Below are 19,145 nucleotides of genomic sequence, written 5' to 3'. Positions count from 1 at the left end.
CGGCTCTGGCCAATCACAGCGCCGGATCTGCTCCCACCCACGTCTAACTCCTATTCTAACTATCCAGTTGAAAGGATGATGCATATACTTCTGGCTCTCCTGCCATTCCCCTGAAGCTGGCTGCAGGGGAGAACATGTGACCGGAGCATCCTGAGAATAGGTATGTGCATTTACCTTCTACAGGGTAGTTAGAATAGGAGTTAGAAGGGGGGGGTGGCTCCAGATACAGGAATGCTCACTAAACAAAATTTATTTAACAATCTAATTTATGTGCAAGCCAAGAGCGAGATGCTTTGTAAAAAAATACTACAACATGACAGCTCAATACCTTGTGTTTAAGTGAAATATTTTCTTATACATCTCCATATAAAGAATAAAAGCTTTGCACTTGAGATTCAAGCACCTAAGCTATGTTGGGTTGGAATGCAAGAGATCCCATAGGAATGTGCTTTTTCAAAACACTCATGACAGGAAAAACTTGTTCTACAGTTCATTCCGTTGTGCCTTATAGTCCACCCCTGGCTTCATCAGTGAGGAGGTACAAGACTGACACAGGGACTTTGAATGTCCTTGAAAATACTTGTGCCTGCTCAGTGATCCAAGACTTGGGTTTGGCTACACTTCCTTTCAATTTGCTGGCATGGCCAATTAAAGGAGAAGTAGTACCAAAGCTCTAGTTTGGCACTCCTGTGACCAGTTTTCAGCTTAAGTCCGCTGTCAGTTAATGTCACTAAACTTGTCCAGGCTCTGGAGAGATCCCGGCTTTAAAAGTCGAGATCCAGCCAGATTCCTGGGCCGGCTGCTGGCTCAGCCTCTCAGGAAATACATTACACACACAAAGCTGGTTCGAATCTCTGCCGGTTAAGCAGGGACCAGCAGAGATTCAAGCCATGGATGGGCAGGTTGAATGTACCCAAGTAGATTGATCAACTTGGGTAAAACTATCCTGTCAGATTTTTCATGCAACTATTGCCAGCAACTATAATCACTATGTGGGTTCTGCCAGCCAGGACAGCTCCCCCTGCTAGGAGAACACTAAGCGCCACAGGAGGGAATCCCCCCCCCATCAACACAGTCAGTGGTGGATTCTAGCAATTTTCCTACCTGCAGCTTGCGGTTGCAGGAAAGAAAAATCGCGCCATCTATGGACGGCTTTAGAGGGTGGACAGCACCAGCAGGAACCTGTAATCTATTCTATGCATGCAAGTTAGTCTCCAGCCACTACCAAACTAAACAGGGAAAGAGGGGTTACAGCACAGAGATCATAATAAATATAATCCAGCACATTTTTAGGCATCCCTCTGTGTCCAACTGGGATGTCTGAAACGCTGCAGGATAATTTAAGCAGTAGTAAACTGAGAAAAAAAAAAAAGAAGAAGTTTCCACCTGCAAAGCAATATCATAATGTGCTAGTATGCACTGCATACCAGCAAATTAGGAAAGACTTGCTTTAAAAAGAAGCCCTGTAGTGGCGCGCTGTCACCGCTGCAGAGGCTTCCATCTTCGCCCAGTCTACTTTCCGGGTTTGGGGGACTCTGGGCGTCTGATTGGCAGAGCGGTAACATCACGGCACACAGCTCAGAAGGAAGGGCAATAATTTGTTCCAGAAGCATGCTCGTAATCCAAAGCACTCGTATATCAGAGTTTCCCCATAAGAAATAATGGAAACTCCGATGATTCGTTCCACAACCACTGCTGGTGTATACAGTACTGTATGTGGCCAGAAGTGCAGAGGCGCGAATGACGCTTGGAGACACATGGGAACTCTGACGCACGTTACGCTCACCCCACCAAGCTAGGAGTGTCTGAGCGTCTCCAGCATCTTTAGCCCTGCTCGTCTTGCAAGAAAGTGCATGCAAATCAAGTCAAGATTTAAAAAATGTAAATATAGCTCGTCTTGCGAAATGTTTGTATACCAAGGGATCGCTGTATATATTTTACCTACAGGTGAGATTTATTATAAGCTTACCTGTAGGTAAAGATAACATTCCAGGGTTGACTACCACTTTAGGGGGTCGTGCACACCAGCAGTGTGCATTACTGCGCAATGTAAAGGGACGATGCGGTGCAATGCGCTGATTACATGACCTTGCAACGTTTACCTTTTTATATATATATATATATATAAAACTTTATAAAAAATGTCTCAAAAAGGGATTTCATTCATTTTTATACACTGTAGTGTATTGCGATGTGATGAAGTCAACTGCATAATAATGCAGCATGTCCTAATTTTTTATCAGTGCACATCACTGTAGTGCAATGGTGTGAACGGGTTGCCCTGTCTGCGTTGGGAAAGGTTGCCTAGCACTGCCCAACACGTGTGAATGGGCCCTCAATTCTAAATTATGCCACACAACTCCCTTTGCTGCAACCTCTCTCTTCCTTTTTACATCTGTATATGTGTGTGTCTCTATATATATATATATATATATATATATATAGATGTATGTATGCATACACACTCATTTTTTACATTTGTATATGTGCATGTGTGTCTATACATAGACGTATGTATGTATGTATGTATGTATGTATGTATGTATGCACGCTCTAGTTTTTTACATTTGTATATGTGTGTGTGAATCTATATATAGGAGGTATGTGTATATATATTTTACACACACATTCACGCATGCATACACTCGCTCACATTTGTATTAGTAGAACAAAAAACAAAAACCTGGATCAGGCACCAACTCTGAATAACTGTATTTTGTCTGGAGTGCGTCCAGGTTTCCAGAGTTTTAAATTAAACCTTTTCACAGTACCCGTCCCTCACCAGTCTCTGGTATTTTCTCTGTGAAATAAAAGTTAGATGAGAGAAAAAAAAAAAAAAGAAAAAAAAAAAAAAAGGGAAATACAGTTTAGCAGCGCGCGTGCCAAAAATAGTGATCTTCATTGCTCAGCTGAAACTTTCAAGCATTCCCCTCCGAGAAGCGGCAGTAGTAGTTGAAAGCTTCCCCTCCACAACAAACGAGATGGTCAGCCAAGTTTTAAAGTGATCAGCACTACTCTCTCTAATGTACCATGAGGCTTTCTGGCCTAGAATAACCCACCAAGAAGAAAATAAAAGTGTTCCATCCCTTGTGTACTCCTTCCAGGAAACCTACATAAACTGTCCTCAGATGATTCTGCCAGATCTCTAGACATAATGGCTGACAAGCTAAAACCACAGCAAACTTCACATTTCACTTTCATGTGCCTAGGCAGCTGAGTGCTCAGTGTAAGAAGAAATAGGAAGCAGATTAACGTACCGTCTTTGGGTTCATCTGACTCTGAGCTCATGGTGTCAGCGTGAGCCACTGGAGAACAGATTACAGCTGACGTGCACTCTCAGCACAAGTAGAGAAGTTAACTTTGCAAAAAATGAAAAGAAAAAAAAAAAAAAAGTCAGGATGAAAAAAGGAGGAAAGTTCTGCAAGTTTGGCCAATCACATGCAGGCAGTATGGGAGAAAGCCCCTCCCCCTTCTCAGCCACTGTCTGGAGAAGCAGCACCTTCAACACAAACGCTTATTGAGAAGTTCAGATCTGCATTGCCATACTATTACACAGAGAGGTTCCTTATTGTATCATCTGAGGGTGGGGTGTAGCTTGCTGGAACATGAATGGATTACAGGAAAGGAGAACAGTGAGCAATGCTCCATCTTCAGCATTTCTTTAATGTGATTGTTAGAGCTGGATGCCCCAGAGCTAACCACTCCAGCACTGAGCATTGATGTTACTGGAGCTCAGCCCTACACACTAACACAGTCAGAGAGGTGTGTCATATATAAACAGCCAGGACTGGGTGCATGCAATCACATCTGCTGGAAGGAAGAGGAAAAAAATAAACATTTCTATGCTGCTGTCAAAACAAACACATAAAGCAGAAGTGGAAACAAAGCATTGGAAGCCGACACCAGTCATATACACGTCGATTTCCTTCATCCTGCAAGATCACAAGAAATCTGGGAGTGCCGAGCACATCTATGCGTTTTTTGCAGAACCGCACTACAGTCCATTTAACATGGTTTCCTATGGGACACATTAACATCTTTGCTTTTTTTTAGCTTCTGCGTTTTTTTGGAAAGGGTCGGACTTTAATAACCTGTTCCCATCCGTGCTATAGCTGAAAGACGGCCACAGCGTGGGCTTAAAAGGGGCAACCATGGACATGCTTCTGTGCTTGCGGTGCATGGGCAGCGCGCTCTGTGATCGCAGAGTCCAAAATACTCAGCTGATCACAGATCGGGGTGAAGGACCAATCATGGCCCCTTACCACATGATCAGCTGTCAGCCAATGACAGCTGATCACACAATGTAAACACAAGCCGGTTATTTTTCCCCCTCACGGAAAATCAAGCCGATAACTGGCTTCTGTGAAAGGGACATCGGTCCCAACATTTGCCCACCAGTGCAACCCATCAGTATGCAGCCTACCAGTGCCACCCATCAGTGTGCAGCCTACCAGTGCCACCCATCAGTGTGCAGCCTACCAGTGCCACCCATCAGTGTGCAGCCTACCAGTGCCACCCATCAGTGTGCAGCCTCACATCAACTAAGGAGAAAAATAACCCGTTTGCAAAATTTCATAAACAATGAACATTATTTTTTTTTTGTTTTGCGGGGGGGAAAAAACACCCCAGTGATGAAGGACCGACTCACGTACATATACATCGGCACTTTAAAGATGGATATCTCGGTAACGGCAACAGCTGCTGCCACAAACGAGATATCCATCTTTTCCGTGGCCGGTCCTGTAAACGATAATGGTGGTCTCCGCGGCAGATTCGCCGCAAGATCACCATTATCGGGTGAGGGAAAGATGGCCCCCACCCATCTCTATACCATAGCAGGGCGGAAGTGGACGTCAAAACTGAAAAAAAAAAAAAAATATTTTTTTATTGCATTTTAGTCTAAATATGAGATGTGAGGTCTTTTTGACCCCAGATCTCATATTCAAGAGGACCTGTCATGCTTTTTTCTATTACAAGGGATGTTTACATTGCTTGTAATAGGAAATAAAAGTGACCCATTTTTATATATTTTTTAAACAGTGTCAAAATAAATAAAATCAAGTAAAATGAATAAGAAAACAATTTTTTTTTTTTAAAGCGCCCCAATATGTGAGTAGCGTTTGCATATGAAAACGATGTTCAAACCACACAAGTAAACGTCGCCTATGGAAATTTTCAAAAGTAAAATTTTCATGCCATTCCACGAGCGGGCGCAATTTTGAAGCGTGACATGTTGGGTATCATTTTACTCGGCGCAACATTTTTTTTTACAATATAAAAATAAAATTGGGCTAACTTTACTGTTGTCTTATTTTTTAATAAAAAAAGTATTTTCCCCCCAAAAAGTGCGCTTGTAAGACCGCTGAGCAAATACGGTGTGACAAAAAGTATTGCAATGACCGCCATTTTATTCTCTAGGGTGTTAGAAAAAAAAACAATATATAATGTTTGGGGGTTCCAAGTAATTTTCTAGCGAAAAAACCTGTTTTAAACTTGTAAACACAGAGGCCCAGATTCACAGAGAGCGGGCGCACATTACGCCGCCTTAGCGCAAATAATATACGCTACGTCGACGCAGCGCAGAGAGGCAAGCATGGAATTCACAAAGCCAGTGCTCTCAAAACTGCGCTGGGTTTCGAAGGCGTACGCCGGCGTAGGTGGAAGTGGGCGTGAGCCATGCAAATGAGGCGTGACCCTATGCAAATGATGGTCCGAGCGCCAGACAGATACGTATCACAAATTGCGCATGCGCCGGGACGTGGACGCATCCCTCTGCGCATGCTCACAACCACGTCGGAACAACTGCCTAAGATACGCCGGACCACTGCGTACGCCATGAACGTAACCTACGCCCAGCCAGACACACGTCCAACATAAAATACGCCGGCTTGTGTTCCCTGGTGCAGACCTTTGCATGTCTGCTGCTGGGTTACACCTCCTTTATGGGGCTTATCTTTACGCCGGACGTACAACTTACGCGCATTTCTCGTAGCCTGCATCGGGCGCACGCAGGTTCGTGAATCGCCGTATTTCCCTAATTTGCATGTTTGAATGACTAATCAATGGGAGCGGCACCATGCTCCCAGCCTAAATGTGCGCCCACTCTACGCTGGCGTAAGCAAGATACGTCGGCGGGGTGTAGCCTGTTTTTAGGCACATCTCAGTTTGTGGGTCTTGCGCACAGTTACGACGGCGCACATTTGCACTTACGTCAGCGTAACTTGTTATATGTCGGTGTAAGTGCTTTGTGAATCCGGGCCAGAGTCTGAAAAACAGGCTTGGTCCTTAAGTGGTTAAATACCACCAAAAGAAAGCTCCATTTGTGTGAAACTATAAAGATTTTATATCGGTACAGTGTTGCATGAGTGCGCAATTGTCAGAGTGTGACAGCACAGAAATCTGAAGATTGGTCTGGGCAGGAAGGGGGTAAAAGTGGCCAGTAGGCAAGTGGTTAAATGCAAAACAGGGCTTTTTGGTTTAATAGACTTCAAAGGAGATGCTGCAAAAAATAAGTGCTTTTTTGACACGTTTTGCATTTTTTAATCTGCCCAACTAAAAAAAAAAAAAGAATTAAAAATAAAACCAAAACCATAAAAAACGCAAAACACGTGTGCAAAAATGCACCGCAAAAAGCACTGCAGAAAAAAGGTAAAAAAAGAACAAAAAAAACAAAAAACACTGCATCGGTGTGAACTAAGCCCAACATTATGGATGGACGATCCCCCCAGCGGCTGTCAGAATGCCCCAAAAGTGGCTTTATCCGATTGGATTAAAGCGCTGTTCGTCTAACAACTTCCCACTCGGCTCTTTTGACAAAAGACGATTGGAAAATTGATTTTTCTTGCGGCAGATGCAAAGGGGCATTCGCAGCTTGAATGCCATGCCAATCAGCAGAAATCAAGCCGTGTATGGCAGTCTTGGGGCTCAATTACACCAGATGTACTGACAGGGAAAGGCAATATACTAATGCATGTATAAGAAAAATGTATGTATTTCAATGAGCCAACTTTACACCATTGCAGTGCTTTCATTTGCATTAAAAATAAAGTACAGCATGCTGCATTTTTCTGTACCAGGACGCACTGCAAATGCATGTGAATGCACAGAAATTTCCTGAAAGACGCACATTAATGCACACACACACTTAAAATGCAACTTTGTGAACCAAAAAATAAAATAAAATAAAATGTATCTAAAAACGCACCGCAAACGCATGTAAATGCACATGCAGAAAACGCACTGAACACAAGCTTTAGGCTGCATTAAAAAGGTGAAAAAACACGAGGGTAACCCCTTTAAGTACCATTTTAGGAATAAAACAACATTAATCTCAAAGCTCCCATGAAAGTTCTAGAATGCTACAATATAGCCATCCAAAAGCATCTCATTTTTCTATTGCAGCCAAAGAAGCAATATTGCCAAGACAGTAAAGCTCATGACATGGGCGATTTTCATGCAATGCATACAAACTCACCAGGAAAAATCGCTATACTTCGCTACAAACCACTGATTTGTGGCAGAATACATCTGATTTTACAGCAAATTGTTAGCTATAAATTGCAGTTATTCGCTGTAGCAGCCTAAGGCTCATGTCACATGGCAGCGATTAAGCGCCCCTGGTTTGTCGATAGGAAAAGAACATTCACTAATCACCAATGGTAAAAAGTAAATAAAAAATTGTGTGTTTAGACACAATGTTGCTCAACGATCGAGAGCCATCAACTTGGCAGAAAAATTACTATTGATTATTGCTCTTGTGCCTCATTCACATGTGCAACTAGAAAGTGGCAAGGCAGGCGGTAGCAACGGCGGATCCAGGGGGGGGGCAACAGGGCAATTGCCCCCCCCCCCCCGAGGCAATCATGTCACATTGGCTTTAAAAAAAAAAAAAAAAAAAAATTTTTTTTTTTTACTATTTCTTTTAAACTGCTTTGTGGCAACGGCGGATCCAGGGGGGGGGCAATTTCTCCCCCCCCCCCCCCCGAGACAATCATGTCACACTGGCTGTTAAACTGCTTTACGGTGCCTGCAGCTCCCGCTGCCGAGTCTCCAACTCTCTCTCCCTCTCTCATCACCAGGGCTGGTAGGCTGCCTGTCCTGAGGCTGCTTTGAGCTGTAGCTGACTGCAGCACTCCCCTCTCTCCTGCGTGTATGACACCGGGCATCTCTGGCTGTGTGTGAGAGCTGGGTCTGTTCGGCTGTGCTGCCTGTGCTAGACCTGCTCATGTGATAGTAGATGGAGATGGAACACTGATTGAATCAGTGTTTTGTCTATCACACAAGCCCGTCTAGGGTGGGACTTTGCTAGAGCCGAACACAGACCTACAGCTCCTGTTTGTTCCATGACACACATCGGGAGAGGAGATACCTGCTGTGTGTGATCGAGGCAATGCCATGGTGAGTGCCATGCACAGTGTGACTGCATTAATAGACAAAAGTGGGGCTGCATTCATATACAAAAGTGGGACTGCATGTATATACAAAAGTGGGACTGCATGTATATACAAAAGTGGGACTGCATTCATATACAAAAGTGGGACTGCATTCATATACAAAAGTGGGACTGCATTTATAGACACAAGTGGGACTGCATTCATAGACACAAGTGGGGCTGCATTCATAGACACAAGTGGGGCTGCATTTATAGACACAAGTGGGGCTGCATTCATAGACAAAAGTGGGGCTGCATTCATAGACACAAGTGGGACTGCATTTATATACAAAAGTGGGGCTGCATTGATATACAAAAGTGGGTCTGCATTGATATACAAAAGTGGGTCTGCATTGATATACAAAAGTGGGTCTGCATTGATATACAAAAGTGGGACTGCATTAATATACAAAAGTGGGACTGAATTTATGCACAAAGGTGGGGCTGCGTTCATATGCACAGTGAGGCTGCAATGGTGGGCACTGATGAGGCTGCATTGATCTCTTGTACCATGTGTTCAGTCTCTGACCATCCCTTGTACCATGCCTGCAGTCTCTGACCATCTCTTATACCACGTCTGCAGTCTCTGACCATCCCTTGTACCATGCCTGCAGTCTCTCACCATCTCTTATACCACGTCTGCAGTCTCTGACCATCCCTTGTACCATGCCTGCAGTCTCTGACCATCTCCTGTACCATGTCTGCAGTCTTTGACCATCTCCTGTACCACGTCTGCAGTCTCTGACCATCTCCTGTACCACGTCTGCAGTCTCTGACCATCTCCTGTACCACGTCTGCAGTCTCTGACCATCTCTTGTACCACATCTGCAGTCTCTGACCATCCCTTGTACCACGCCTGCAGTCTCTGACCATCTCCTGTACCACGTCTGCAGTCTCTGACCATCTCCTGTACCACGTCTGCAGTCTCTGACCATTTCTTGTACCACGTCTGCAGTCTCTGACCATCTCTTATACCATGTCTGCAGTCTCTGACCATCCCTTGTACCACGTCTGCAGTCTCTGACCATCTCTTGTACCATGTCTGCAGTCTCTGACCATCTCTTGTACCATGTCTGCATTCTCTGACAATCTCTTGTACCATGTCTGCATTCTCTGACAATCTCTTGTACCATGTCTGCAGTCCCTGACAATCGTCTACAAACTATGGGATAGATTTATGGCATTTATATTTAAATATTTTTTACTAGTAATGGCGGCGATCATTGATTTTTTAGCGGTACTGCAACATTGCAGCGGACACCTAATTGAGTTCTGTAAGCAACACCTTATTTTCTGGCAGTGCCCCTCCCGAGACTAGACTCTGGATCCGCCCTTGGGCAGTAGAGCTGTGGTTTTACGCCCCTCCCCCCAACTGCCTCCTCACTGCCTGTCAAAAGCCTCTAAAAAGCGGTCTACTGCTGGTTACTTTTCAGAAGTGTGGCAAGCACTGCCACACACGTGACCGAGCCCTTCATGCTTTTCTATGAATTGCTGCAGCAATTGTTTTGTGCTGAAAGAGCAATCTGTAGCAGAGCACAACCCAATGCTATAGCGATTCACCAGGGACTCTAGCAACTAAATCACCAGCTACAAATTGCCATAACAGAGATTAAATGTGATCTCTAGCCAGAGAAATAATCGCTAGTCCCTAGAGATTTAGTATAGTATTGGGTTGTGCTCTGCTACAGATCACTCTCTTTCAGCAATTTGTAGCCAAGGAAAGCAATTGCTGCAACAATTCAAGGGCTTGGTCACATGTGTGGCTCCCCTTGCAGCACCTATGAAAAGCGATCAGTGGTAGATCGCTTTTCAGAGGTGTTTGAGGAGGCAATAGGTCACCACCTCATGACCTGATTTAACCTTGTAAATGCTGCACCAGAGCAGCCTCATTTAAAACACTAAGGGCCAGTTAACATCAGACGCAGTTCCGTGTGCATGCATTTTGCACAGCGTTTTCCATGTATTCCAATGGCTCTAGTTCACACCATGCGGTGAGTTTCCGTCATTTTCTGCACCGGAAACTGACTGCATGGTGTGAACTAGAGACATTGGTAATACATGGAAAACCCTGTGCATGCATTTTTAGTGCAGAAAAAACGCACACGAAACTGTACGGAACTGTGTCTGGTGTGAACTGGCCCTAAATTGGTGCAACCACCCTTTTTTTTTTTTTAATTAGTCAATCATTTGCTCTTTTTCAGTTTTTTATCCAAGCTGACTCATGAATCTAGTGAGACAGGCACATTTGATAAACAGCTGCTAGTTCTTAGGTGCACTTGTGCTCGAATCACAAATGGGATAAATAGGAATGTTAGCCAAGCGTTGTACATTCCTGCACATAAATAGTACCTAAAGCTGAACGCCAAGTGTAGATCTTGGAAAAAAAACCTGCATGTAGTCAGTGGCGGCCTGGGGTTGGCCATCCAGGACTTGCCCGATCTAGGTTCCAGGCAGGTAGCGCTGTGACAGGCGAGCATCTCCTATGGCTATAATCACATGCTTCAACAAGGAAAAAAAAAAAAACACACCCCCCTATTGTAATTAATGCATCCGGCACCCCCCGAATGTAGGTTAGGGGGTCCAACGCATTGATTGGGGGCGGTGCCCCTACACCCCTAATTGACGTGCCACCACTGGATGTAGTACACCTCTGCCCTTTTCCCCATTGTTTGCGTCTTTAACCACTTGCCGCCCGCCAATGACAAATTGACGTTGGCAAAGTGGTTGTAGAATCCTGACTGGACGTCATATGACGTCCTCAGGATTCTGAGCCGCTGCGCGCCCCCGGGGGCGCGCATCGCGGCGATCGTTGTTGCGGGGTGTCAGTCTGACACCCCGCAACACCGATCTCGGTAAAGAGTCTCTCACGGAGACTCTTTACCACGTGATCAGCCGTGTCGAATCACGGCTGATCACGATGTAAACAGGAAGAGCCGTCGATGGCTCTTCCTCACTCGCGTCTGACAGACGCGAGTAGAGGAGAGCCGATCGGTGGCTCTCCTGACAGGGGGGGGGGTCGCGCTGATTGTTTATCAGCGCAGCCCCCCCTCGGATCGCCACATGGACCACCAGGGAAGGGCAGGAAGAAAAAAAAAAAAAACGGGGCAAAAAAAAGTAAAAAAAAAAAAAAAAAAAAATAGATCTGGAAAAAAAAATAAAGATGCCAATCAGTGCCCACAAATGGGCACTGACTGGCAACAAAAGGAAAACAGTGCCGCCCCACAGTGTCCATCAGTGCCGCCCCACAGTGTCCATCAGTGCCGCCCCACAGTGCCCATATGTGCCACCCCACAGTGCCCATCTGTGCCGCCCATGAGTGCCCATCTGTGCCGCCCATGAGTGCCCATCAGTGCCGCCTATGTGTGCCCATCAGTGCCGCCTATGTGTGCCCATCAGTGCCGCCCATGTGCCCATCAGTGCCGCCTATGAGTGCCCATCAGTGCCGCATATCAGCGCCCATCAGTGCCGCATACCAGCGCCGCCAATCAGTACCACCTCATCTGTGCCCGTCAGTACTACCTCATCGATGTCCATCAGTGCCATCTCATCTGTGCCCATCAGTGCCGCCATATCAGTGCCCATAATTGAAAGAGAAAACTTACTTATTTACAAAAAAATAAAAACGTAATTTTTTTTCAAAATTTCCAGTCTTTTTTTAGTTGTTGCGCAAAAAAAAAAAAAAAAAAAATCGCAGAGGTGATCAAATACCACCAAAAGAAAGCTCTATTTGTGGAGAAAAAAGGACGCCAATTTTGTTTGGGTACAGTGTAGCACGACCGCGCAATTGCCATTCAAAGTGCGACAGTGCTGAAAGCTGAAAATTGGCTTGGGCGGGAAGGTGTATACGTGCCCTGTATGGAAGTGGTTAAAAAGTACAGCATTTAAAAAAAAAAATCTGATCCTGACAGTAATGGAGAGCGTTCCGTACTTCCAGTTCAAACTCACACCTCTGTTTCTCCTGCTCTGAAATTTAAAGCAGCATTGTCAGCCTTGCCCGAGTTCTCCCTTGTTGGCCAACAGCACTCCCTCTTCTGTGATGGAGATAAGGAGATGGGGAGATGTTCTGTAGTCCAGCAGGAAAGAACTGTGCAGGGCTGACAATTTCTCTGCAGTAGCGACATGGATTGGTCAGCTCATACAAGAAATTAGCTCACACAATTTCTGACAGATCTACAGTTATAGGCCTGTACTTGCAATACGTTAGGTGCAGAAGATAGGATTATGGAAATGTGTCTGCATTGCAGAGATGTACTGAATAATTATTTTTTTGCCCACATATACACTTTAAAGCAGCTTAAAAGCCTAAATTATGCCTGCATACACACTTCGCTATATGCACAATTTTGCATACATTTGCAAAACATGTGAATAATGTGTGTCACTTTTACATTGCTATTCATTGTAATGGAACCTCAAAAAAAAGAAAAAAAAAAGAAGTGCATCAAATGGCAACACACTGTATGCAGCTAACAAAATGCATGAAGCTCAACACTCAAAAATGGTACACAAGCTACTCTATCACATGTAGGGAAGCTTGTTAAATTGAATGGACTGCCGTGTGTGTCACAAAATGCGCATATATGTGGTGCGATTTTGTGCACATTCACAAAATTCTAAATGAGACAGTAAGCTGCAAGTGTACATTCAGCCTAAAAACTGTTTTAGATACAGTGGGAAGTTAATAAAACCCCTAACAGATTTTGTTGTGTGTCCCACTGCAGAGATTTCACTTCCTGTCCTGGAAATAGGACCGGAAATGAGAGGGTCTTACCAACGTTGTCACCAGATCATATGCCCAACAGATAACTTACATTTACCTCTTGCTCTGGTGACAATGATCTGCAGGACAAATAGAGGGGTGAATTTCCCCAGCAGGGATACAAACAGCAATATCAATTCAGGGATTTGGTCACTTCCCTGGTACAAGCATGCAGCAAGAAACCTCTTTAAACAGCCAGAAGTCTTTATCTATTCTACATGCAGAGGATCGGCATGACAAGCAGAGGCAACCATCTTTCTTAAAAGGTTATCAAGGCCAGGGCCCTGTACTGTTGTGGTTGGTTTCCCCAACACATTGCAAGGCTATAAATTATACAGAGCTGTAAATAATAATTTTACATTTATCAAAGAGGGAAAGCAAACCGTGTCTTCTGGCAACAGTAAAAGGTATCATTACCTTCAACTAAAGGGAGACGCCAGATCTACAATATAAACACCACAAATACTGCCAAAATATAAGGCAAGTTTGTAGTAGAAATACACACATTTACACAGTAAGTCAGGGATCCTCAAACTACGGCCCTCCAGCTGTTGCGGGAACTACAAATCCCATGAGGCATTGTAAAGCTCTGACATTCACAGACATGACTAGGCATGATGGGAATTGTAGTTCCTGAACAACTGGAGGGACATAGTTTGAAGATCCCTGCGGTAAGTCATTTTTGCAGCATGAACATCACAGTTGCTGAGTTCACAACGGGTCAAGGCAGTAATGAGAATAATAAAATGTACTCCCCTTCATTCCAGGTCTGTACTCTGCAATAATTCCATTTTGCTGCTAGATGTCAATCTTCCAGAATGAATGATGCTGGGTGTCAAGATTGAGGATATCCTGTAATTTCAGGGGTTGAAACATCTCTATGCGCCCTGCACTTAAGGTGTAATGACACAAAAGCCAGTATATGAATATTATATATATATATATATATATATATATATATATATAAATAAATATAAAATCACACCCTCTGTCTGGGCCTACAAATGGCTCAACCCCTGACCCCCACACTGTAGGTTGTTTTTTTGGGATCACATCAAGTAGTCTTCCTTTTCTTTGGCCCAAGGGAGGACCCTCTGCTGACACGTGTGGTCATCACGCCAGCAAAGTTCTCTGCTTCAATACACCGATCACTCAAAAACTTTGCAATTAATGACAGCTAAGTAAATAACATGGATTACCTCGTTACAATGGCATCTTAAAGTGGGTGGGATAGATCTGGTAGCAAGTAAACATGTTGTCCCTGAAGTTGTGTTGAAAGGAAAAGAAAAAGAAAAAAAAGGGGGGCATTGCAGTTTGTTGTGTAGCCGCAGACCAGTCAGGGTGCCAGACAGGTCAGAACCATTTATGCAGCAAAAGGGGGACTTACTTATTATATGGGTGGTCATAAATTTATTGCTCTATACTATAAACCGAAAGGCATGGGATCCCAGGGGATGGGGCCACAATGTCCTGCATTCAAGGTATATCCCCAGTTTTCATGAAAGACGGAGGACATCTTGTGGTGAGAGAAAAATAAAAAAAATTAAAAATTCTGTGGGGGACAACTCTGAATTGAAATTTTTATTGCAGCCTGAGCTGTTTTTGTTATATTTTGAACACTGGCTGGAAGATATTTTTTTTTTAAATAACAAAACCTGTTGTACTTACCTGCTCTGTGCAAGGGTTTTGCACAGAGTGGCCCGATCCTCCTCTTCTGAGGGTCCCCCAGCGGAGCTCCTGGCTCCTCCCCACATTGAGTGCCCCCACGGAGAGCCACATTCCATGGACACAGACAGCAGGACTTGACCAATGGCTCCTGTTGCTATTAATCTATCTAATGAGGATCCGAGAGTGCAGCTTGAGCTGCTGTGCTCGGTCTCGTCGCTGGAAAGATCGTGTATAGTCAAGTAAAAGGGGGGCAGCTGCACCACAAAAGACTTCACAACCCCTTTAAGTCTGTTGTCTTTAAAGTTTTCTACTTTCTGGGTCTGACATGAACAAAAACTGATATGCAATTTTTTGGAAAATATCTGTAACCGCACCTCATTTAGGGAAGGCATGAGATCGTACCTTTATTTAAGTTGCACTTATTTTATAGGTAAGGGGTTTAACTTTTTTTTTAAACAAAGAGCCAGTCCACTGTCCATCAGACTGCCTTGGGGTTGAATTGTGGCCAGTAAAAATCAACAAACTATCCCAGAGGTTGGAGGTCAAAAAGGAAGTAAAAAAAAAAACAACCCCAACATCAGTAGTCAGAATATTACATGATCTGACATCAGTGGACAGCAGGAGGAAATGCCCCTTCATCATTGGGGTAATAAATGCCAGCTTTATCTCCTTAGACATGTTGTTTTACTCATACAAAGCTTATATTAGTGACATACAAGATTTAGAACATTCAACATTGTACTATACACACATATATATACAGTGGGTATAGAAAATAATCCCCCCCCCCCTTTAAAATAATCAAATGTTGCTACTTTGCAGACTTAAATTAACCACTTAACCCCCGGACCATATTGCTGCCCAAAGACCAGAAGACTTTTTGCGATTCGGGACTGCGCCGCTTTAACTGACAATTGCGCGGTCGTGCGACGTGGCTCCCAAACAAAATTGGCGTCCTTTTTTTCCCACAAATAGAGCTTTCTTTTGGTGGTATTTGATCACCTCTGCGGTTTTTATTTTTTGCGCTATAAACAAAAATAGAGCGACAATTTTGAAAAAAAATGAAGATTTTCCCTCAGTTTAGGCCGATACGTATTCGTCTACATATTTTTCGTAAAAAAAAAAATCGCAATAAGCGTTTGATTGGTTTGCGCAAAAGTTATAGCGTTTACAAAATAGGGGGTATTTTTATGGCATTTTTATTAATATATTTTTTTACTAGTAATGGCGGCGATCAGCGATTTTTTTTTCGGTACTGCGACATTATGGCGGACACTTCGGACACTTGACACATTTTTGGGACCATTGGCATTTTTATAGCGATCCGTGCTATAAAAATGCATTGGATTACTATAAAAATGCCACTGGCAGTGAAGGGGTTAACACTAGGGGGCGGGGAAGGGGTTAAGTATGCCTGGGTGTGTTCTTACTGTGGGGGGGGGGGGGGGTGGCCGTACTAGGGGAAACACTGATCATCTGTTCATACATTGTATGAACAGAAGATCAGCATTTCCCCTGCTGACAGGACCGGGAGCTGTGTGTTTACACACGCAGCTCCCGGTCCCCGCTCTGTAACGAGCGATCGCGTGTGCCCGGCGGCGATCGCGCCCGCCGGGCACACGCACGGGAGTCGGGGGCGAGCGGGGGCGCGCGCACGCGCCCCCTAGTGGCGGCTCAAAGAGCCGCCGTATAGCTACGGGCTCTCGCCCAGGAGAGCCGACCTGCCGCCGTATAATGACGGTGCGCGGTCGGCTAGTGGTTAAGACAGACACTGTTTTTGTTTTATCCAGCTGTGCAACTTATAAAATCCAGGTGAAAGATATAACACCAACATGTCATAAAAAAATAAAAATGCAAAAACAGAATCACCGAGTTGGAAAAGGGATCAGCCCCTTGTATCAGTATTTTGTTGAACCACCTTTTGCTTTAACCACTTGCCGTCGCCGCACCGTCGAAATACGTCCACAAGGTGGCTCTGCTGGGCGAGAGCACGTAATATGACGTCCTCTCTCCCAGCCGCCACTAGGGGCGCGCGCGCGCCCCCCCCCCCCGCCTCCCGTGCGTGTGCCTGGCGGGCGCGATCGCCGCCGGGCACACGCGATCGCTCGGTACAGAGCGGGGACCGGGAGCTGTGTGTGTAAACACACAGCTCCCGGTCCTGTCAGCAGGGGAAATGCTGATCTTCGGTTCATACAATGTATGAACCGAGGATCAGTGTTTCCCCTAGTGAGGCCACCCCCCCCCCACAGTAAGAACACACCCAGGCATACTTAACCCCTTCCCCGCCCCCTAGTGTTAACCCCTTCACTGCCAGTGGCATTTTTATAGTAATCCAATGCATTTTTATAGCACTGATCGCTATAAAAATGCCAATGGTCCCAAAAATGTGTCAAACGTGTCCGCCATAATGTCGCAGTACCGGAAAAAAAAAAAATCGCTGATCGCCGCCATTACTAGTAAAAAAAATATAATAAAAATGACATAAAACTACCCCCTATTTTGTAAACGCTATAACTTTTGCGCAAACCAATCAATAAATGCTTATTGTGATTTTTTTTTACGAAAAATATGTAGAAGAAAACGTATCGGCCTAAACTGAGGAAAAAAAATGTTTTTTTATATATTTTTGGGGGATATTTATTATAGCAAATATTCATTTTTTTCAAAATTGTCGCTCTATTTTTGTTTATAGCGCAAAAACTAAAAACCGCAGAGGTGATCAAATACCACCAAAAGAAAGCTCTATTTGTGGGAAAAAAAGGACGCCAATTTTGTTTGGGAGCCACGTCGCACGACCGCGCAATTGTCTGTTAAAACGACAGAGTCCCGAATCGCAAAAAGTACTCTGGTCTTTGGGCAGCAATATGGTCCGGGGGGGTAAGTGGTTAATTACAGCCTTTAGTCTGTTGGGATAGGTCTCAACTACCTTTGCACATCTAGACTTTGCAATATTTGCCCACTCTTTGCAAAACTGCTCAAGTTCAGTTAAATTTGATATTGACTGTTTGTGGACTGCGGTCTTCAAGTCATTCTACAGATTTTCAATGAGGTTTAAGTCTGAGCTCTGACTATGTAATGCAAGGACATTCACCTTTTTCTCCTTCAACCATTGTGTGGTAATTTTTGCTGTGTGTTTTGGGTCACTGTCATGTTGGAAGTTAAACCTTCTTCCCAATGACAACTTTCTGGCAGAGGGCAGCAGATTTCCCTCAAGAATTTGGTGGTATTTTGCACCAATCCATTTTCCTTCTATTAAAATCTAGAAGAAAAGGGGTGGGTCAAGTAGGAGTTTCTCAGTACATTACAACACCGTTAAAAATCAATAAAAGTTTATTTTACATACAATTAACATTCATTTTAAAACACTGGGCATTGCATATTGATTCCATTCTAAGTGGTCATACCACCTACATTAGAGTTCCAGTGAGGATGACAAATATCTCCAGTCACCATATTAACATTATAGATCAAACTCTCAACGTTTCGCAGGTTCCCCGCTTCTTCAAAACAGAACAGGAGAATTAAACACTTGGAGGCATTAAGATCAAAGAGACATCCCTGGGCAAGTATGGGAGCATATCCAAAAAGGATCCTATGGAAACACATGTATTGCTTCCAGTAAATGGAACAACAAACTTTAGCAAGATCACAATTGGTACATAGGCGGCGAGTCAGATGGAGTCTAGGTATATTCAATTATTAAGTCCAATTTGTATATCTTCAATAGAGCCACCAACAAGAAGGACGCCGTTGTGGTATCAACAATGATTAAGCTCAAAACATACTCCAGCAGATGAAAGTAATGTTCACAGTAGGGCAGCTTTAATCATTCTAGGATAGATCCTGTGAGGAGACAATCCAGCCGCAAACATCCACTGCCATTTTTCAAGACTAAGTGTTTAATTCTCCTGTTCTATTTTGCTCTCCTGAAGAAGTGGGGAACTCGCAAAACATGTTGAGAGTTTGAGCTTTAAAATGTTCATATGGTGACTGGAGATAGTCATCATTCTCAGTGGAACTCAAACAGAGGTGGTATGACCACTTAGAATGGAATCAATATGCAATACCCCGAGTGAATGTTGATTGCCTATAAAATAAACGTTATTGTTTTTAAACAATGTTTTTGTAATGGCTTGTGACGATACTATATATATATATATATATATATATATATATATATATATATATATATATATATACACACACATACACACACACACACAAACCTGAGCAGTTATTTATTTTTTTCATTTTTCTTCTATCCTGACAAGTGCTCCAGTCCCTTCT

The 19,145-nt window shown here is 43.9% G+C and overlaps 1 protein-coding gene across 3 annotated transcripts in view; it reads right to left on the bottom strand.

The window, feature by feature from the left end:
* Window positions 1-19,145, bottom strand: part of TNFAIP8 (TNF alpha induced protein 8) — a 141,197-nt gene that overhangs the window by 40,901 nt on the left and 81,151 nt on the right. The window contains exon 1 of one of the 3 annotated variants that reach the window (XM_040344005.1): window positions 3,258-3,384. The exons of the other annotated variants lie outside the window; for them this stretch is intronic. Coding sequence (XP_040199939.1) covers window positions 3,258-3,288 — 31 coding nt within the window. The 5' untranslated portion in view covers window positions 3,289-3,384. Of the gene's footprint in view, window positions 1-3,257; window positions 3,385-19,145 lie in introns of those variants that run through there. 3 annotated transcript variants of the gene reach the window in all.

This window comes from Rana temporaria, chromosome 1 (assembly GCF_905171775.1).
Source record: "Rana temporaria chromosome 1, aRanTem1.1, whole genome shotgun sequence".
In the NCBI taxonomy this organism is placed as follows: Eukaryota; Metazoa; Chordata; class Amphibia; order Anura; family Ranidae; genus Rana; species Rana temporaria.
This window is presented reverse-complemented; position numbering and strand designations above follow the sequence as displayed.